General features: G+C 32.3%; 2 protein-coding genes across 2 annotated transcripts in view; one reads left to right on the top strand and one right to left on the bottom strand.

Moving 5' to 3' along the window:
• Nucleotides 1–4,523, top strand: part of LOC129221984 (polypeptide N-acetylgalactosaminyltransferase 1-like) — a 36,301-nt gene extending 31,778 nt beyond the window's left edge. The window contains 1 exon segment of the mRNA XM_054856393.1: nt 2,247–4,523. Coding sequence (XP_054712368.1) covers nt 2,247–2,399 — 153 coding nt within the window. The 3' untranslated portion in view covers nt 2,400–4,523.
• Nucleotides 4,524–5,378: 855 nt separating this feature from the next.
• The window catches only part of LOC129221985 (probable transcriptional regulatory protein PERMA_0079), a 28,640-nt gene continuing 14,682 nt past the window's right edge, over nt 5,379–19,336 (bottom strand). The window contains exons 4-5 of the mRNA XM_054856394.1: nt 16,309–16,492; nt 5,379–5,614 (exon numbers count right to left, since the gene is read on the bottom strand). Of these exons, the coding sequence (XP_054712369.1) occupies nt 5,417–5,614; nt 16,309–16,492 (382 nt within the window). The 3' untranslated portion in view covers nt 5,379–5,416. The remainder of the gene's footprint in view (nt 5,615–16,308; nt 16,493–19,336) is intronic.

The raw sequence follows: 19,336 nt of genomic DNA on the forward strand, positions 1-19,336 counted from the left end.
CGCATGATTTACATAATTCGCATGCATATTTTCATATTTATGCAGAACGCATTTCATATTCAATTATACATTTTTTTAGAATACTTTATTGTGATAGCCATTGCGTTACTAAGTACGTGAATGCTTCTACGATAGTGGATGGGAAAATTTAAAGTAGGTTTCTCCTGTTTAGATATTAGTCTATGATAGTTAAGATTTAAATTTTTCATTTATGTTTAATTCATTACGATATTTATAATCAAGACATTATTTTTTTCGAATCTAATAACTCTAAAAAGCATGCGGATATAATATGTATTAAAAATTTTGGTTACTGTAATCTTGTTATTCCCTTCGTTCTTTCTTATATATTTGCTTAATTTAAAGAAAGAAAGAGCATTAACTTAGAAAAATTTATCGCTTGAAAATTCATTATGTACTGAAAGTAATAAGGTTACAGTAAAAGAAGTAAAATCTTAATGTTCTTGTTTCAGAAAAGAAGCGAAAATCGCAATCACGGTCGCAAATTCGTTACGAAGATTGTAATTTCGAAAACTGAGCTTTACAAAAATCGCGAACGCAAACACAGACAAATCTCTTACTCGATTTAGTAAAGTTTACATTTCTGATGATCCTAAACTCGTTCAATTACATTATTTCTCTTTTAAAAAAGGTTATTTTTAAGTTTCGCGCTACTTTTTAAGCAACACATTTCCAAAATGGCGTCACGTTTTCAAAATGGCGCCGTGTTGAAGATCGTTCAGTTTCACAAATCAGAACAAAAATGCCCCTTCCAAAATGAATAAAAAGCAGTACAACCATATAAATTTCTTTTGTAATACTTATGAACAAAAAAAGGGCGCCCTTGCATCAAAAGGAGTCTAGACATTTTGGAAGGAATAAACTATGGAGACCATTTCTGTTTTCTTTAAATCATTGTGTTTTCTTTCTTTCTTTCTTTTTTTTTTTTTTTTTTTTATAGAAAAGCAAAACTGCACATCGAGGGGGAACTAAACCTTTGTAAATGCTTTCCAAGTAAAGCAGAAAATGTTATCCTTTTTTTGCAGGGAGTGGCAAATGAAGATGATCGGAAAAGTTTCAGGTGAAGGGGGGGGGGGGGGTATATTCAGGATTTTAAAGTGATTTCACTTTCCACAAAAAAGGGGGGGGGCTATAATCGATAGGGGGGTTACTTTCAGGATTTTATGGTATGTTAATATGTTTGATGAACTACGGTTCTCAAAATAATAGCTTTAGTATGTTAAGAGACATAAATTAAAGCAGTTTTCATTGGGGAAATTTCCTCTGAGTCAGGCTCGGTCATGTGACGAAACCAGTGATAAGGCTTTCTATGTAGGAGGTGGTGGTCAACGTGCCAGCTTTGCATGTTCTAAGTGTTGCTTAGAATGGAAATGGTCAATAAACAAGGGGGGTGGGGGGGCAGAGTTCTTCCAAAAAGATTAATTTTCACTTTAAAAAATTGAACATTTTTCAATTCCTAGCATGAAATAATACATTCAGAAATTTATAATATTTACATTTCAATGCTTTTTTTCTTTAAAAATTTTACTTAGATAATGCAAGCTGTAAGATAATTTAATTTCATGGTCCAACAAAGTATTGTTAGCTACTTTTCTCACTGAAACTGGACAGAATTATATCAATAATATTAGTTAGTGGAAAACTTTAAATTGAAATTTTAAGATTTGATCACATGCTGTATGTATGCATGTGTATTGCATACACATAAATACCTGTAACAAACTATAAAATAATGGTTAAAGACTGAGCAACTTTCTGTTTAAATATTTCAATTTAAAAAAAACTGCAAATTTCTGTCAAAAATTAATTTAACAATTTACAAAATTTGCATCCTACCCAAAATTAATGGTGGGCTGATGATTTGGCTACTTTGGATAAATTTTGGTGTTTAGAACAAGGAAAACTGCTTGGAGATAGGAAAGGAAGAGGTTATTTTTTGATAGAAAAAGTTTTATGCATATTCTCTGAAGGAAAAAATGAACATAGATTAAAATATTTAACACATTATGTTTTACAAGAAAATATAGTTGTTAAGAAATATTTAATTTCAAAATCAATTTTTCTATTCGTTCTTTTTTTCCAGAAAAATGTTATTTTGCACCACCTCAAAATTTCTGCAAATTTTACATTCTAGTATTATATAAGGGCTGCTATATCTCATTGTTTTGTTTATTTCATTTACTTGGGACTATGTCACATTCAAAGTAATCAAAATTATTTTTCAGGGGGAAGTATTTATCCATGAACAAACTGGAAAATGTCTGGACACCAGAAAAAGAAAATCAGGGGATGATGCATTTGTCACTGAATGTGATGGGGGACATTCTCAAATATGGTGGTTTGAACACTATTTAAGGCCATCTCTTGAAATTCATTAACATTAACTTGCTTCTGTTAGTTCTCATGAAACCTTAAACTGTAATTCAGCACTTTCCAAAATTTTATTTCATTTAAGAATTGAGTCTGAATGTGTTTTTACATAAGTTATGTATTTGATTTGATATTTCTGAAAATGCATAACATTCTCAGAAAATTCACTTAGTTTGATTTCTGATAGTTTAAGCTTGGACCTTTCCAAGATTTGTTATTCAAACATTATGTAGTTATGACAAACCACTAATAATGGTCAGAAGTAAAGTAAGCTCAGGTTAAAATCAATTTTAAAAGATGTTTATATCAAATGGTTTAAAATAGAAATGTTTGCTTCAAAATATTTATGTTTTATAATTCTTATATACTACGGCATTTTTTAAAGAACTTATTAAAATTATTAAAAACTTTTTTTATCACCACCTTTGCCTACATTAAGCAAAATTCATCTTCTCCTGGACAGTGGAACATTTTTTTGGATGTAGGCTTTTATTTGATTATATTCATTTGTTGCCCATGTCATATAAAATTTTTAATACTCATGCTTTTACCTTGCATTGTTTTTTGTATTTCTATATATTGGTTCATAATTAGTTTTACTTCATTATATTTGTTTGAATTTAAATATATTTTTAGTTACTATTTGGAAAATACTTAACAAGCGACATGAATATTCCCCATCAACAATAGTTTTGTGCTTTTAGCTACATCATCTTCATTATGACTGATTAATATTCCGATTAATTTAGACCTTTAAGTGTCAGTTGAAAGTATTTCAATGCAACTATCCACATTGGGATATTTATTTTGAATTTCTTACGCAAACAGTTATGTTTTTCTTTCAATTGCTTGAAAATTTTAATCGATGGTTTTCAGTTTTTCTTTTTGTAGTTAAATTTTAGAAAGTAGAAAGTTCCCTTTTTTATGCATGTATGTCTGACTGTGTTATTCAACAATTAATTTATATCAATTCAACATTAATTTACGGCCTATAAGCCAGGGCTAAGGCAGAATTACATGCAATGGATGAGCACATAGCAAGGACGAAACTGCAGTCTCAGGATGGGATAACCGAGCTGTTGGTATATTGCATGTAGTTCTGCTTTTGCCCTGGCTTAAGGGCGGCAACTTACTGCATAATAAAAGTCTTGCCATCAATTTACGAGTTGAATTGCACCATGTCTGCATATTCTCGCTAGTGAAATAAATTTGCATCATCTACCAGTTTGTTGCCACTCTCTGCTTCAGTGACATGACATCTCCCTTCAGCTTGGTTATTCCCTATTTGAGACTGATGAGTCCATAACAAGAACAAAACCAGTCTCTGGATGGGATAACCAAACTGTTAGTATATAGAGTTTTTTTTTTTTTGAAAAGATAGTTCTTTACTCTTTTGTCAGCCCTTAATCGATTTTTATATTTTTACAGTCAAAAGATATTCTACATTTATGTGATCTGATAGTCTTAATAACAGCATTAATATTAAAATTTAAAACTACACATTGGATCCATCGCACAGTATGAATTTTAAAATATATAACACCTTTCCTTTCAAATTAATGTTGACTTAACCCTACCTGTATACAGGACTATTTTATATTTAGAGAAATGATCTCTATTGAAAAATGTCACTAACACAAAAAACTTAACATTTGTGTGACCAAAACTCAAGGAGATATTGGAGTTCAAAAATTTAAGGGACCATGCAAAAGACAACATTGAAACTTATACCCCTTTCAGGATTATGACAGTTTGTCAAAGTAAAAAAATAAAGTATTTATGTTTTTCATTGCTATTAAAAAATAAATTCCACTGTTATGCCATGATACGCACCCCCCACAAAACGCCCCCATGATACGCAACACCCTACAAAAGATCTTACAATTTGAAAAACATACTCTTTGCACACATATCATTTTAAACCCTTGTCTCCCCCCCCCCCCAAGAAAAGGTGTTCTTGTAGGCGAGTGTACTGTGGTGTAACTCACAAAAAGCTGCATTTCATATTTTGGTGAATATTGGTCGTACTAATGTCAAACTTTTTGTGTTGGAATTATTTTTCAATAGAGACATTTCCCTAAACATTTTAGGGGGCCTAGGTCCACATAAAAAAAAATAAATTTTGTATTTTTTTTTTTTTTTTCAAACTTTCAATACCTGAACTCTGTATCTCATTTTTAACATTTTTGCAATTAGAAGTATGCATCTAGGACAAACGGTTTCAGGTTAAATGAGAACACCCTGTATAACACCATTTCCAATGGGGGGAAAATTAAAGGTCTTTTCCTGCCATGCATACAAGTTTTAAGCACCAAATAGATATTGTCTTTATGACAATTTTCAACTAACTAAGGTATCATTTTCAAGCAGCAAATTCATAAAACTTTGAATTTTAAATAATATCATTTTTGAAACATTGGAATTTTTGCATTCACATTTATTTAGTCTTACTGTTCAAATTTAGGATGGTTCTCTTTCTTTATTTTTTTCTCCAATGAAATATTTTAATATATTATGTTTCTGCTACTAAGGAATCAAAAATTATATTGCACACTGTTAAGCTTTGCTTAGCACAAAGATTTTCTGATCTTTATGTCATATAAAAGCATTTTGCATTCTTTGTATCTCATTAGTTGATGCATAAAGTATACTTATAAGTTTAAAACTTACTTACCATACTAAACACATCACATGACATGAAGCATTTGCTCACTTAAAAATATGATTCCTGATGACATTTTTATTTTGTATATTGAACTGAATTGTTACTTGTACAGCTTTTAATTATGACGTCTCTTATAAAGAAAGATCAGCTTTTAGAAACAGTTGTATATTTACATCTAGTTTTATAATATATGAAAATTATTAATAAAATCTGTGATACTGGACAAATCAAATGACTTAGTGAATACTTTACTTATAAGGGAACTTCGATAAAAATATCTGCGAAAAGTGTCAAATGCTGTATATTTTTGAAAAAATGTTAAAATCAACCATTGATAAATTTAAAAGGCAGTTAAATAATTTATTTTATATTTTCATATATTCTAACAACTTCTTGCAAATTTCCAATATCTTCTAATAATTTTTCATTAATAGCAATGGCTTCTTCTGGCAATTCAACAGTTGTAGTAGGCTTGTACCCAATATAAGCTTCTTCAATCTCATATTCTTGCTCTAACTCTTTTTTCACTTGAAGCAGATCATCTGGAGCACATGTAAACTAAAATAGAGGAAAAGGTCAACTAAAAAAGAGATTAAGTGAAAAAAAAATACCTATGCTAAATAAAGTAGATAATCTACATATGATGATTAGTTTATTCTCTTTAAAAAATACATAAATCTTTATTTAGCTAAAAGAATCATATTTGATTGAGATATAACTTGATTAACATCGTTTTTCTGCTTACAAATAATAAAGATCTAATTTGAATTTCCTTAAAATTGATTTATAAATAGATGTATCAAATGCCGCAATTTTACTATAGCTGTGGCCAGAGCTGCTGAGAGTAGGCCCACCTCCCACCATAAAACTTATGCTACTCCAATTCCAAGCCTGGCCCCTAATTTTGGACTATGCTAACAGGGTCTATTGTCAGCTCTGGTTGGGGCAAACCTAACCTGGTAGCATTGTGAAGGCTATGCAGATCCTAATCACAGCTTTATAATTCTGCCAGGTTAGGTTTTCCCCTGACTATAGTTGAAACCTTAAATAGGTTTTAAAATTTAGCCTTAATGTGAAAAATCTTTGTATAATTATAGCTTCGTAATCCGTTCATTTGTAACCTTGTTTTCATTTTAAAAGATGTGACTCAATTAATGTTAATTGAATATAATTCTAATACTTCACAACTATTGCTTTAGGAATAAAGGAATTGAAATTTCAGAATAACTAAACATTATTTTAGCAAACAAAAATGATTTTAAAGTGTGTGGCTCAGTTTTCCATTTAAACATTTGATAATTCAAGAGCTGTCAAAGGTACACTTGTAGATAAAAGATGAGATTAAAAAATGGTATATATATTTTTTACATCATAATTAAACATTGAAAAATGTCATGCAAATATTAGCCATGTATTGAACCTGCATTTCTAAAACCTAAACTTTTAGCTTCATTTTTTATTTCCTATTACAACGAGCAAATTTTAAACCATAAAACCCATTTAATTTTACCTTAAAGAAACTATTCCTAAGTGACAGGAAGAGCCTTTGAATTTGAGTATGGGAAGCAGTTCACAGTAGCACCAGAGTGTAAATATCTAAGCTGGCATTTATTAAAAAAAAGGGGAGGGGGGATTTATAATGGGAACAAATGTCGACAATGTCATTTACACCAGAAAATAGTGCTTTTGAAAAACATCCCAGATTTTAAATATCTATTTTAGAAGCACAATTAAAAGAAATTTTTTCACTGAGATTAAACTCAATAAGAGGTTACTAAAATTCCTTTTTTCAGATAGAAGATGACAAAAAAAGGAGTATGAAAATGATTTTGCACTAACTGAGAATTAACCAGAGGTATTTCAAATCAGATTGCAGATTGATAAAATTTCAATTTAGCTGGCTTCTCTGAAAAACAAAAAATCGAACTACCCAAAATTTAGCTTAACAATTTTAGAGGTTACTTCCTACAGGTAACGGTTGTTTTTATTAGAGGCAGAAAAATTTATGTTGAAATAAAACTCTGAAAAATGTTTCTAATATTCATATAATGACTTGACTTGACAGATAATGTTGTGTTTGAATATGATCTCAGGCATGACCCTGGCATGCGATAAATTTAAAGAAAGAAACATTTGATGAAATATTAATTTCACAAAATGAACTGTTAGCTGGCCTAAAGCCCTGAACCGTAGCTTAAGTAGCAACACGTCCGCCATCTTGGGGCAAAACGATGCTTTCCTCTTTGACTGCTACAGTGAAGTAGCGTGTTTTGCTACTTAATTGTGGTTTCAAATGAACTCCATGTCAATTCACAATCAAGAAACACCATTCAAGAAGCAAAACACGCTACTTAACCTTAGCAGACACAGAGGAAAGCATAGTTTTGCCCCAAGATGGTGGACGTGTGGCTTTTTAAGCTACAATCTAGGGCTTTAAGCTAGCCACCTCATTTGTGCAATTTGATGCCTCTAGATTACTTTTTCCAAGGATATGCAATGTTGCATGTCTGTGCCTATAAACCAGAAACAATTAAACACTTAGACCAACATTCAACACAATATTACTGACATAAAACTTGATTTACTGCAGAGAGTAAAAACTAAACTTCCAGTGCCATGTGCTCATCAGCCACATGCCTGAAATCATAATCAAACATTAATGCCATTAAAATATCAAATTAAGCAAATTTCTATGATATATTGTAAACATTTTTGTACTTCGTTTCAACTTTAAGTTTTTTTTTTCTTAAGAAAAACATTTTAGTAGTTCCAGATTTAAAGGTCCTGAGACTCTTAATGATCTCAGGAACTTGTCTGGAGCGATAAATGATGCAGTAAAGAAGACTTTCTGGTACAGGTTCATTTCTATGATCTGTTAAGTGTGGTAATTGTGTCACTCTTATTCTTTCGACTTTCCGGGTTGTTGCAATTTTATCAAGTAGATGATATTTTGATTCTAGGATTTGCTTTTCCTGAGTTTTGAAACATAACTATATTAATTTTGCTGAGTAAGAGTTGCTCTAATAATGCACAAAACTTCACCGCTAAACTATAGTACATGTTTTCTATTGGAAAAAAAGCTATATTTTAAAAATGAAGGCTTTAAAATAATGTCTAAATTTCTTTACAACTATATTTGCACAGCCAATGTTAGTTCCAAACTAAAAGGGGAAGTATGTGTGCTTGTGCATAAACTAGATTATGCCTCGCATGTGAAGGTATGATCATTGGTTGACTCTGTGGTACAATCCTCAAAGTTGCACTTTTGTGCACTGTGGCAGCTTTTTTCACGGTCTTAATACCATTTTAAAAACCAGACAGAAGTTTACCAGAGACTAACCCAGGGGTCGAAGTGGTCCTATATATCCTATATTTCCTATTTTTTCAAAATAAGTATGAAAATCGTCCTATATTTCCTATATTTTTGGAAAATGTCCTATATTTCCTATATTCCTGTTTTTTATCCAATTTATTTCTTTAAAACAACAAACTATCCAACTTCGGATTTTTCGTCGAAAGTACGTGTGCAAAGGAATTTGCAAATTAAAAAACCCAACTCACTAAATCCTGCAACAGGCATCTACTCTCATTGGCCACAGCAATATGACGTCACTGTAGTAGTGGGTGGAGTTTCGAGAACGAATTCTGAAGTCGGTTTTAAAATTTTGCGTTTGGCAACAGCAATTTGTTTTGTTTTCCAGCGTGGTTTTTTTTTGGTTTTGTTTTCGTGGTTTTTTTTTTTTTTTTTTTTTTTGTTTTGTTTTCGCGGGTATATTTTTGTGTTCAGTGCATTTTCTGATCGGAATGTTATAATAGTCTTTTTGCAATCTTTTCTTTTTGTGGAATTTTATAGAACAAAATATCTGTATGTTTGTGCTACAAAGCATTGGTTATTTCCTGTTAGTTCTCAACACAAAGACGGTTTTTATTTATTTATATCAGCTATGTTTGTGACACTTCTATCCCCGCAAAAATTGTGAGTTGCTGTGTTAATTACCAATAAATTTCACTTTGTTCTTTTTTTTTTTTGTCTACCAAGTACACTTTTTTCAAAAATTATTCTTTCAACTACAGGAAAGTCATTTCAGGTGTAAGTTATAATTTTGTTTGATGGTTTTTTTTTTTAACAAAATCATTGATAAGAATAAATAAATAATATGTATGTATTATTTCTTTTTTCATAGCGAAACTATTCATATAATGTGTCCTATATTTGTCCTATATTTTTTGTGGAAAATGTCCTATATGTGACAAGTCGATCACTTCTACCCCTGCTAACCAGACAAAATGTTTAGATTGAGATTTGGAATTATTATCTAATCTTATATAGAAGTTACTTTCAATCTGGTTAATCAACTACTCATTTAATAGACTTGGTTCAAAATTTGCATTTCTTGCCATACTTAGACTGTAATGCACACTTAAACTTTCGAAATTTTGGGCGAACTCAGAGAGAAGATGAGAATTTTTACCTAGAATTGAATAGTGTCCAAAATCAAAGTTCCTAGGAACCCTGACGTGCATGAACTAATATTTCTTCTAAATATATATTCTTCAAAGTTGACATTTATATTAAACTTGGCAACTAGATTAGCCGTCTGCGGCGGGTTGGTGTAAATCACCTTTGTAGGCTTCACTGTCCTGTTATGAAGTAGCTGCCTCACCGCATAGGGTGGCTTGCTCAACTCACCTGTAGTAGGTTTGTGCAGCACTTCATTTCCTGGAAGCAGGGCCGGATTTGGAAGTGTGGACCCCCTGGGGCAACGAAGGAGTGGAGGCCCCTAATCAACGTTTGAAAAGATCATCATATTTTTGAAAAGATCCAATACTTTGATATATGTGTATATCCGATATTTTCGACTCGTGAAAGTTAAGATATTTTGTAAAAATTTTATTGTGGGGGCCCCTATGTTGTGGAGGCCCAGGGGCAGTAGCCCCGCCTGCCCTCCCCTAAATCCGACCCTGCCTGGCAGTACCAAAGGGGTACTTTTGGGGCTTTGCCCCATACTTTTCCCCTGAGACAGCTTGAAGAAAGAATTCAAGTTGATATTTTTGGAAAGTAAATTACATTCCTTTAAAAGAAAAGTAGCAAAGATCATCGAATTTAAAATGACCTTTACTTAAGCAAGCCATTCAAATTATAATTTTCCCTTGCGTATCAAAAAATGCACTTCATTACGCCACTGGAAAAACATTCGTTTTTTTCTGCGTGACTTTCCGGTTTGCAAGTCACTTCTGCTTTGGCCACTTGTCAGAATAAAAGGAGAAGCGAAAATGTTTAAAGAAAAAACTAACTACCAGTGATTCTGGAGGAAGAACTAAGGAAGAAAAATGACATTTTTAATTAATATCTCCATAGTTTGTCTCACAATTATCCCACCTAGCTTAACATGTAGCCTGAAAAATTATAAATCTATCGATACCTGGTTCCATGCTCAGTTTTCTGTCATTCACCAAGAGTAGCAATGACATAGATAGATATACTTTCATTCAAAGATAAACAAAGTTTAATATGCAAGATTACATGAATACAGTAAAATCTCTCTAATGTGGACACTAACAGGACAACCTTTTTTGTCTGCTATAGAGAGGTGTCCGCAGGACAGAGATTTAATAATGTTATTTGCATTGGAACTGGGGAATTAAAAATTGTCCGCATAAGAGGAGTGTCCGCCTTTGAGGGGTGTCTGTTAGGAGGGGTTTTACTGTACAAAAAAAAATATTGTTCAGAAGCCAGGAGTAGCAATGTACAATGCAAAACAACAATACATGTAGTAGTATTGTTATTCACTAGGAGTAGCAATGATTTAGATAAATAGATAGTTATACAAAGATACACTCAGCTTTTAATATACAGTCAAGCCCCGTTAATACGAACTTGCATAACGCGAAATAAATGCCATTCCCCAATGTCAAATAAAGCTACAAACTAATGTTAAATCAATCGTTTAGCTCGAAGATGATTTTGACGAAATCTCGCATAAGACGAAGAAAATTTCGAGGTCTTGAAAGAAAAAAAAGAAAGAAAATCCCCATTGTTTTACGTGACTTTCGAAGGTTGAAAGGTCAGCACTTGAATGTAGGCGAGTGTCTAGCCTTACACAGTCAGTTTCTGCGCATCAAACCATTACCCCACTGTGTCGTTTCCCAGAAGGGAAACGACACAGCCCCCCCCCTAGCGAAAGAAGAATGACATTGAACGTTCTGTTGCATTTCATTCGTTTAGGGTGGCACATAAACTAAGCATTCATTTTGTTTCTAAGAAATCAGCGCTAAAGGAGAACATGTACGAGGACATGCTTTGAAAATACAATAGCAGCTCTCTTCTGTGCATTTTAGTTTTAGAATTCTTGAAACCATGAATTGCAAACAGCAGTCCTTATCCTTAGAAGCAAAGCAAAAGATTCTAAATTGCTAAAAAAGAGCGAGATTGCTGCCAAGTACGGTATATCAGCCAGCACTTTATCTACGATTTTTAAGAATAGGAATACGATTGAAGCGGCTTATGCTGTGAACCAATTTGAACCAGCAAGGAAGCGAATGCAAACCAGAAAAAATTAAGTGGAAGTTGCCCTCTTACGGTGGATCAGAGATGCAAAGAGTCAAAACATCATTCTGACAGGGGCTATTTTACAAGAGAAAGCGAAGTTCTTTGGAGACACTCTTGGTGTTAGTGACTTTGTCTGCTCCAACGGTTGGCTCTTTAGATTCAAAGAGTGGCATGGAATTGTATGCAAAAAAGTATGTGGAGAAGCAGCTGTTGATCCAAACACAGTAAATTCGCTTTTCGCTGAAAAATGGCCAGCCCTTAAAGAAGAATTTTCACCTTGGGACAATTTCAATGCAGACGAAATGGGGTTTTTTTTAAGGCACATCCTTCACATACTCTTGCCATGAAAGGGGAAAATTGTTCCGAAGGGAAATGTAGTGAAGAGATTATAACAGTTATGTTGTGGGCTGCAACTGGATGGTAGCAAGAAAATTCCTTTCCTTGTTATAGGAAAATCGGGAAAACCTTGTTGCTTCAAGAGAGTACAAACTTTACCTGTAGATTATGCTCAGGGTCATGCTTAGAGCTATAGTGGCCCTGTGCGAACTTTGTTTTAATAGTCGATAAATAATCATTTTTGTATTTATTTATTCTCTACTAAAACATAACACATTTCATTATCACACACTTCAACCCGCACCAACCCCAGCATATAAAATCGACAATTATTTTGACATTTTATTATAAAATTGCTATATAATGTAAATTTATTAAAAAAAGAAAAGAAATAGATGCAACAAAATTTGCCGAAAACAAACATTTATTTTGAAAAAAGAACAATCTAGAGACAAATAAATTACGATATATATAAAAAAATTAAAAAAAAAAAAATCTACTGAGGATAAGTTTTTTGAGCAGCAAGTTTGAAAAATCTAAAGAAATACATAAATCATTTTCAACCGATATTAGTGCTAGAGCATTAAGGCAAACATTAGTCACAGTTGATCTTAACTATGTTTTAATTAATTTAAGCTTTGAGAATGAAAGCAATTACAACATTTGGTAAAACATCCTGGAAACTGTTTTCAAACAAATATATTTAAGCGTATCTAGTCTTGAAGTTAAAATTTCTTTAATGAAATTTACAAGAACTTTTAGTTCTGTGTATAAATCACAGTTCCATTAACATCATCTAATTCCAATGTCAAGTTATTGCAAATAATTATTAAGTCATGCTCTTCCAAAGTTTTTAATGTTCGAATATTGCAAAGAAATCCAAATTTCTTGTCAAAGCCTTTTATTCGTTGAAAGCGTTCCTCAGTGGGCATGATAGCTTGATCAAGCAGAGTGTTGAAATAATTTATGTAATAATTTCTTTTTCTGAATCGTGAATGGGCTCATTATTTGACTTGTAAGCAAATTGTTTCTCTACACTCCTTCTACTAAGAAATGTCACAGGAAAAATTATTGGCTGAACTTTGTTCTAACTATTTTTTGAATACGAAAGTGGTCAATTATGGAAGAGATCTTTTCATTAATTTTTTTTTCCAGCGGAGGGAGGTTGGATTTACATTGACACAATTTGCTAGTTGTATAAGTTAATTCGAGATTTTTATGAACGATTACAAAATTAATGTTGAAAAATATGATATAAAATATGGAAAATTTTTGGAATCTGAAAGGTGTAATTGATGAAATAAAGCCTCGTATCTAAACTGCGTTGTTTTCAGCCAATGGGGGGGCATTAAATACGAAAACTAACTTCAGAACCACGTTCGGAAAAAGATTGAAAATTTTTGCCCTTTTTTTGCCATTTCACTTACTTTTACTACTAGCAATTATAGAATCAAATGGCTCACGAAGAAAATACCTGCATACATTAAAATAAAAACAATATTTTATACTGCCCATAAGTTAGAGTTAAAACAGTGACACTGCGATGAAAAATATCAAATGTTGCAAATGATCACAAAAATCCATAACACTAAAGGAAGTTATTGCATGATAATTTACAATTTTCTCACTGAAAATTAAGTTATAAATTTCTCTTGAAAGTAAAAATGTGAAAATAAATAAAAAATTTGTCTTATTATGTTTTTATTTTCTTCTATATCTAACATATAGAAGAAAGTATTGGATTCGTGCAAATTTCGAATTTTGACGGATTCGAACGTTTTGAGGTGTGCCGAGTCCATTTCGACCACATTTTTGGAAAATGTCTGTCTGTCTCTGTGTATGCGTCCGTGTGTGTGTCACGTCTGTGTGTGACCAGTTTTTTGCAGCCACTCTACAGCAAAAACTACCACATGAAATCGAACGAAATTTAGTACACATATGTGCCGCTATGTGAACTTGTGCCCATTTGTTTTTGGCGTGAATTCCTCCAACGGGGGTGGAGTAATGGGACGTTTTTTGAGTTATAAGTGCCTGCTATTCCTCAGCAAGTAACTGGCGGAATCAAACAAAATTTCGACCAAATGTTGCCTCTAACAGGTACAGGTGCTGATTCATTTTTGGTGTCAATAGCTCCAACAGGAGTTGAGCTATAAAACATTTTTTGTTGTCAATTGTGACTGCTGTATCTCAAGAAATAATGAACGGAATCAAACAAAAATTAATCGACAATAGCCCCTTCCAGGTATAAGAGCTGATTCTATTTTGGTGTCAATAGCTGAAAAGGGGGTGGCGTAATCAAACGTTCTTTTTTTTTTCATTGTGAGTGCCATATCTCAAAAAGTAATGTTACGTTCTGGATGAAATTTGGAATAAATGAATCCATTTGTAAATAGGCATTGGTTCAGTTTTGGCGCCAATCGTTCCATGGGGGGCTGTTTTTTTTTTTCTTGTGTGAATAAAAATAGCTTTATAAATGCAACAATAAGAAAGATAAATTGTAATAGACTGTCGTCTGCGTATTTCGCGTGATTTTAAATGTTGGAAAATAACCAGAAAATCGCGATGATTTAAAATTTTTAACTGTTGCCATCTTGTGTTTGTTAACAAATAAATGTTTGTAATTATTTTAAGCAAGACTTTTAAAATAATTTTCAATTTTTATTCTTTGCTTTGCTTTTGAGACAAATGGGAAATTGGGATGGTCGTCAACTTTTGGCGTGTTTAATTTTGTTTTTATTTGGAAAATTCCCATGCTTCCTCGTCATGCATGGGGAGGGATCAGAATTATAAGAAAGATACAGAAGAAAGTTTCGTGATGGCCACAACATACTAGTTTTAAAATCTCTTTTCTCTTTTCAGAATACAATCGCGAACACTAAGTGGCACTATGTCAATGTCACACAGAAATATTTATTCCCTTGTAACTCAGTAAACAAGAACTCTGCATCGATCTGTTAGATGCTATGTAGAACTTGAAAAGTACATTGGGCAGAGTAAAGCGTTCCACGATTCAAAATTGCTTTTGTCATGGAGGATTTGATGGATCCGAGGAAAATGTCAAAGAGCTGAGTGATGAAATAACTTCTTCAGTTATCGAAGAAGCCGTAAAAAGAAACATCCTTTCTGCCACCTTATTTGAACAACACATAGCGATAGATGGCGAAGCCTTAACGTAGGATGCAATAATAGATGAAGAAATTGTTATGGAATTCCAAAAGGCAGTTGAAGTTGAAACGGATGATGATGAAAATGCTGATCCTGAAGCAGAAACTTTAACTAGTGTAAAAGAAACGGATGCAGCATTACAAACCATGCAGCAAGAGAATGCCTTGTGGATGTTGAACTGTTTAGAGGAAATAGAAAGTTTTGTGAAAACATGTTATTTTAAAACATTGAAGCAAAACTCAACCAAAAATTTTTTTTATATATAAATCTATGTATTTGTACAGGGAATTAAATTTGTTCTATTTTGATAATTAATATAAGTCTCTTCCTTAAACTATAAATATAGATTTTTTATGTGTACATTTTTGTAAAACGTACTTTGGCTCTTATTATATTTTATTAGTCAGAAAAACAAAAAAAAAATTGTCTGATTACACAGAAACCGGTTAACGCAAAATAATATTTTTGCGGCTCTGTCAAGTTTGTGTTAACGAGGTTTGACTGTATAAGGTTACATGATTACAAAAAAAAAGTCAAGAGGCAGTTTGAAAACAGTTTTCTGATGACAAAATTCAAAAATAATAGCATAATTTTACAATTCTCTATCAGACCGAATCACTTGAATAGTAAACTGCTTAAATATGCATAATTAACTTGAAATGGCTTAACAATTAACATAGGTGGTACCATTTAGTATTAAATAAAACACCACATAGATATTGTCAACCAAAGAAACCATTAGTTTTATTTTTAACTTTAGGAAGAACTAATGAGGACTCTTGTTTTCTTGCAGAATATTTAATAATGCATCCCCCCCCCCTCAAAAAAATAGGATTGTTCAAAATAATTGAGTGGGGTTTGTTATAACAGTTGGTGTGAAACAATCTACATAAAAAACATATGTAACCATGAATCAACAACAGTTAAAAATTTAAATATGTCTAGAGTTAGTAACAATTCCTTCTTTTCTACAAACATACTAAATAACAGAAATAATTTGTTCATAATTTTTACCCACTTAAAAATGTGTGGTTAAAAGTAATATTGATTTAGTTTAAGAGAATAAATTTCTTTTGTACTTTTGAGCACAATGTATATATATAAGAATGGTTGTTACTTTTTTTTTTTTTTTTTGCAATTCTGTTTGGGAGTCGGCTCTCTTTGTTACCCTCCAAAATTTTATTAAAATATAAAAGAATACCTCTAAGATATTTTCTTCATTTTCATCCAATATTGTATGCACTTCTTCAGCTCCTGCTAAAATTGCATCATCAAGAGATTTTCCTTCATTAATGGCCTCTCCATTTTTCTGTCTAGTAACTTTTAGAAATCCTTTTTGTTCATAGACTGCTCTCCATTTTCCTTCTCCTCCCACAACAGATGCACTGAAATTAAAAAAAAAAAAATGTTTTTTAAAATCTAAACTACTAAATATTAAGACCAAAGTAAGAATACAACTCTTATTAGGCCAATCATATTGTATAGTAATTGCTGGCCATTATCGAAATTAGTTGAGGCCAGACCTTGAAGAATATGTTTGACCCACACACACATTTTGAGTAAAATGATAGATGGAGAATTTTATTTAAGTATGAAATTTGTACAAAATACAAACACCCTAACATTGCCTAAATCATTGTCTTATTGTATCAGATGTCTTTGGCATATTTTCAGGTTCGACAACTTAAAACCACTTTAAAATATGGCATTTGCAAGTGTACATGGAATAGAGGAAGATCCCAAGCCATTAAAAATTAATGGTTGGTGAATTGTGGCATCTGATCAGATCTGTTCAAGGAAACTTGTTGAGGCCTTCTCAGTTGTAGGTGGCACTGCAGATGTAGAAGAAATAAACATGAAATTCTAGGCTCATGGCAATTATTTCTCAAAAATTTGTTATACATAGGTTGTGTTTTAATTCAAAGTTATGCAAAAAAAAAGTGGCTAAGTTGCCGAAATTATGTTAAACTGTTCAAAACAATAGGTTATCAGCAAAAGCACTTAAGCTTCAGACTTGTGCAACATATCCATCTATAACTCGGAAACAGTTTACCCTCTAAGGAAAAACTGTACTTTCCTGTGGAAGCCTGCACATATTGATGTAGAAGGGAATGAGGAAGCAGATAGGTTAGAGAGAAAAAGGCAAGAAACTTAAAGCGCCAGCAACATAACTTTAGGGTACGCTAATGCAATTGCAAGATGTAGATTGAAAACAAAAATAAACTCTGGTGTGGACTATTACATCTATTTTAAAAGAAAGGGTGCATGTACGAGTGTTAGAAGCAATGCTTCTTAAATGAATAGCTTCTTGGACATTTTCCTACACTAACAAAAATATGCTAAACATAGAGAATTTTACTTTGAAATGTAAAAAAAAGTGATGTTTTTATGAGCGGCTGTCATCTAAAATTGCATAAAACTATGAAAAGTGCATGAAGAACAAAAATATGTTAAAATAGCACCATATGAAAAGTTTCCTTTGGAGCTTCCGAATGCTTCCAAAACTGGGAGATGCACAACTAGGCCCCACTGGGAGTCGAGGTGCGAAATTTCAACCTTTTACTGCATACAGTTTTTGAGTCGACATCTGTTTTTGCATGCATACAGACGTCAAGAGAAAACTTACAATTATTAACTTTGGGATGATCAAAAAAGATATTTTGGTTGCCTATGCGTTTGTAGGTGCATATGCACGTGGGGACGCACTGGAAAAACTACTCAAAACTTTTTTAGGAGGTGAGAAAATTAGAATTATAGGCTAAAAGTTAAGGGTTTTTTTTTTTTTTTAATTACAATACAGGGGGATGGGGTATCCCTAGTAAAACACGGTTAATTCGTTCCGTGTAATATCAAAACTGTAGTTGTGAAAGTAGAAGTTCTGTGTTATACGAGGGACACCTGTACTTCCTTTGCTATGTCAAAAAAGAAGTAAAAACACTTCAAAAAGGAACATCAACTATGTTATTAATGCATACAAGATTATTACAAAGACTATTTCCAAATTTTGAACCAGAAGTATGGATGTCACCAAAACTTAAAAATCATGTAGAAACTTAATGGGAGAAGAGCTCCCTATAGAACATATTCTCAACTGCCTGGCCATCAAAACAGGTTATTGGTGAGTTTCCCCTATCAGGAAAACCTCTAAAACGACAAAATTGTGTACATTGCAAAGGCAGCGACTTTGGCAGAGGCAGGGGTAGAAGTGATCGACTTGTCACATATAGGACATTTTCCACAAAAAATATAGGACACATAATATTTATAGTATCGTTATGAAAAAACAAATAATACATACATATTATTTATTATAACTTACACCTGAAATGACTTTCCTATAGTTGAAAGAATAATTTTTGAAAAAAGTTTACTTTGTAGACAAAAAAAAAGTTAAATTTATTGATAATTAACACAGCAACTCACAATTTTTGCAGGGATAGAAGTGTCACAAACATAGCTTATATAAGTAAATAAAAACCGTCTTTGTGTTGAGAACAAACAGAAAATAACCAATGCTTTGTAACAGAAATATATAGATATTTTGTTCGATAAAATTCCACAAAAAGACAAGATTTCAAAAAGACTATTAGAACATTCTGATCAGAAAATGCACTGAACACAAAAATATACCCGCGAAAACAAAAACCGGAAAAAAAACACGCTGGAAAACAAAAACAAACTGCTGTTGCCAAACGCAAAATTCTAAAACCAACTTTAGAATTCGTTCTCGAAACTCCACCCACTACAGTGACGTCATATTACTGTAGCCAATGAGAGAAGATGCCTGTTGCAGGATTTAGTGAGTTGCGTTTTTTAATTTGAAATTCGTTTGCACACGTACTTTCGACGAAAAATCCGAAGTCACATAGTTTATTTTCTGTTGTTTTAAAGAAATAAATTGGATAAAAAAACAGGAATATAGGAAATATAGGACATTTTCCAAAAATATAGGAAATATAGGACGATTTTCATACTTTTTTTGAAAATATAGGATATATAGGACCACTCGACCCCTGCAGAGGGAATAATGACTTCACATGAACATGTCACCACCCAGCTAAGGCACTTAAAAACATGCTCATTTTAGCTACTTTTATCAAATAATAAATTTAGGACTCGAAACGTAGTTTTCAAATATAAAAAATGCGAAGTCAACAAACATAAATGCCAAATTTGTGATTTTATTTTCACAAGAAGGCTAAAAAACTAGAATTGTCGTTCTCCTGATT

Source organism: Uloborus diversus, chromosome 5, assembly GCF_026930045.1.
Source record: "Uloborus diversus isolate 005 chromosome 5, Udiv.v.3.1, whole genome shotgun sequence".
NCBI classification, from domain to species: Eukaryota; Metazoa; Arthropoda; class Arachnida; order Araneae; family Uloboridae; genus Uloborus; species Uloborus diversus.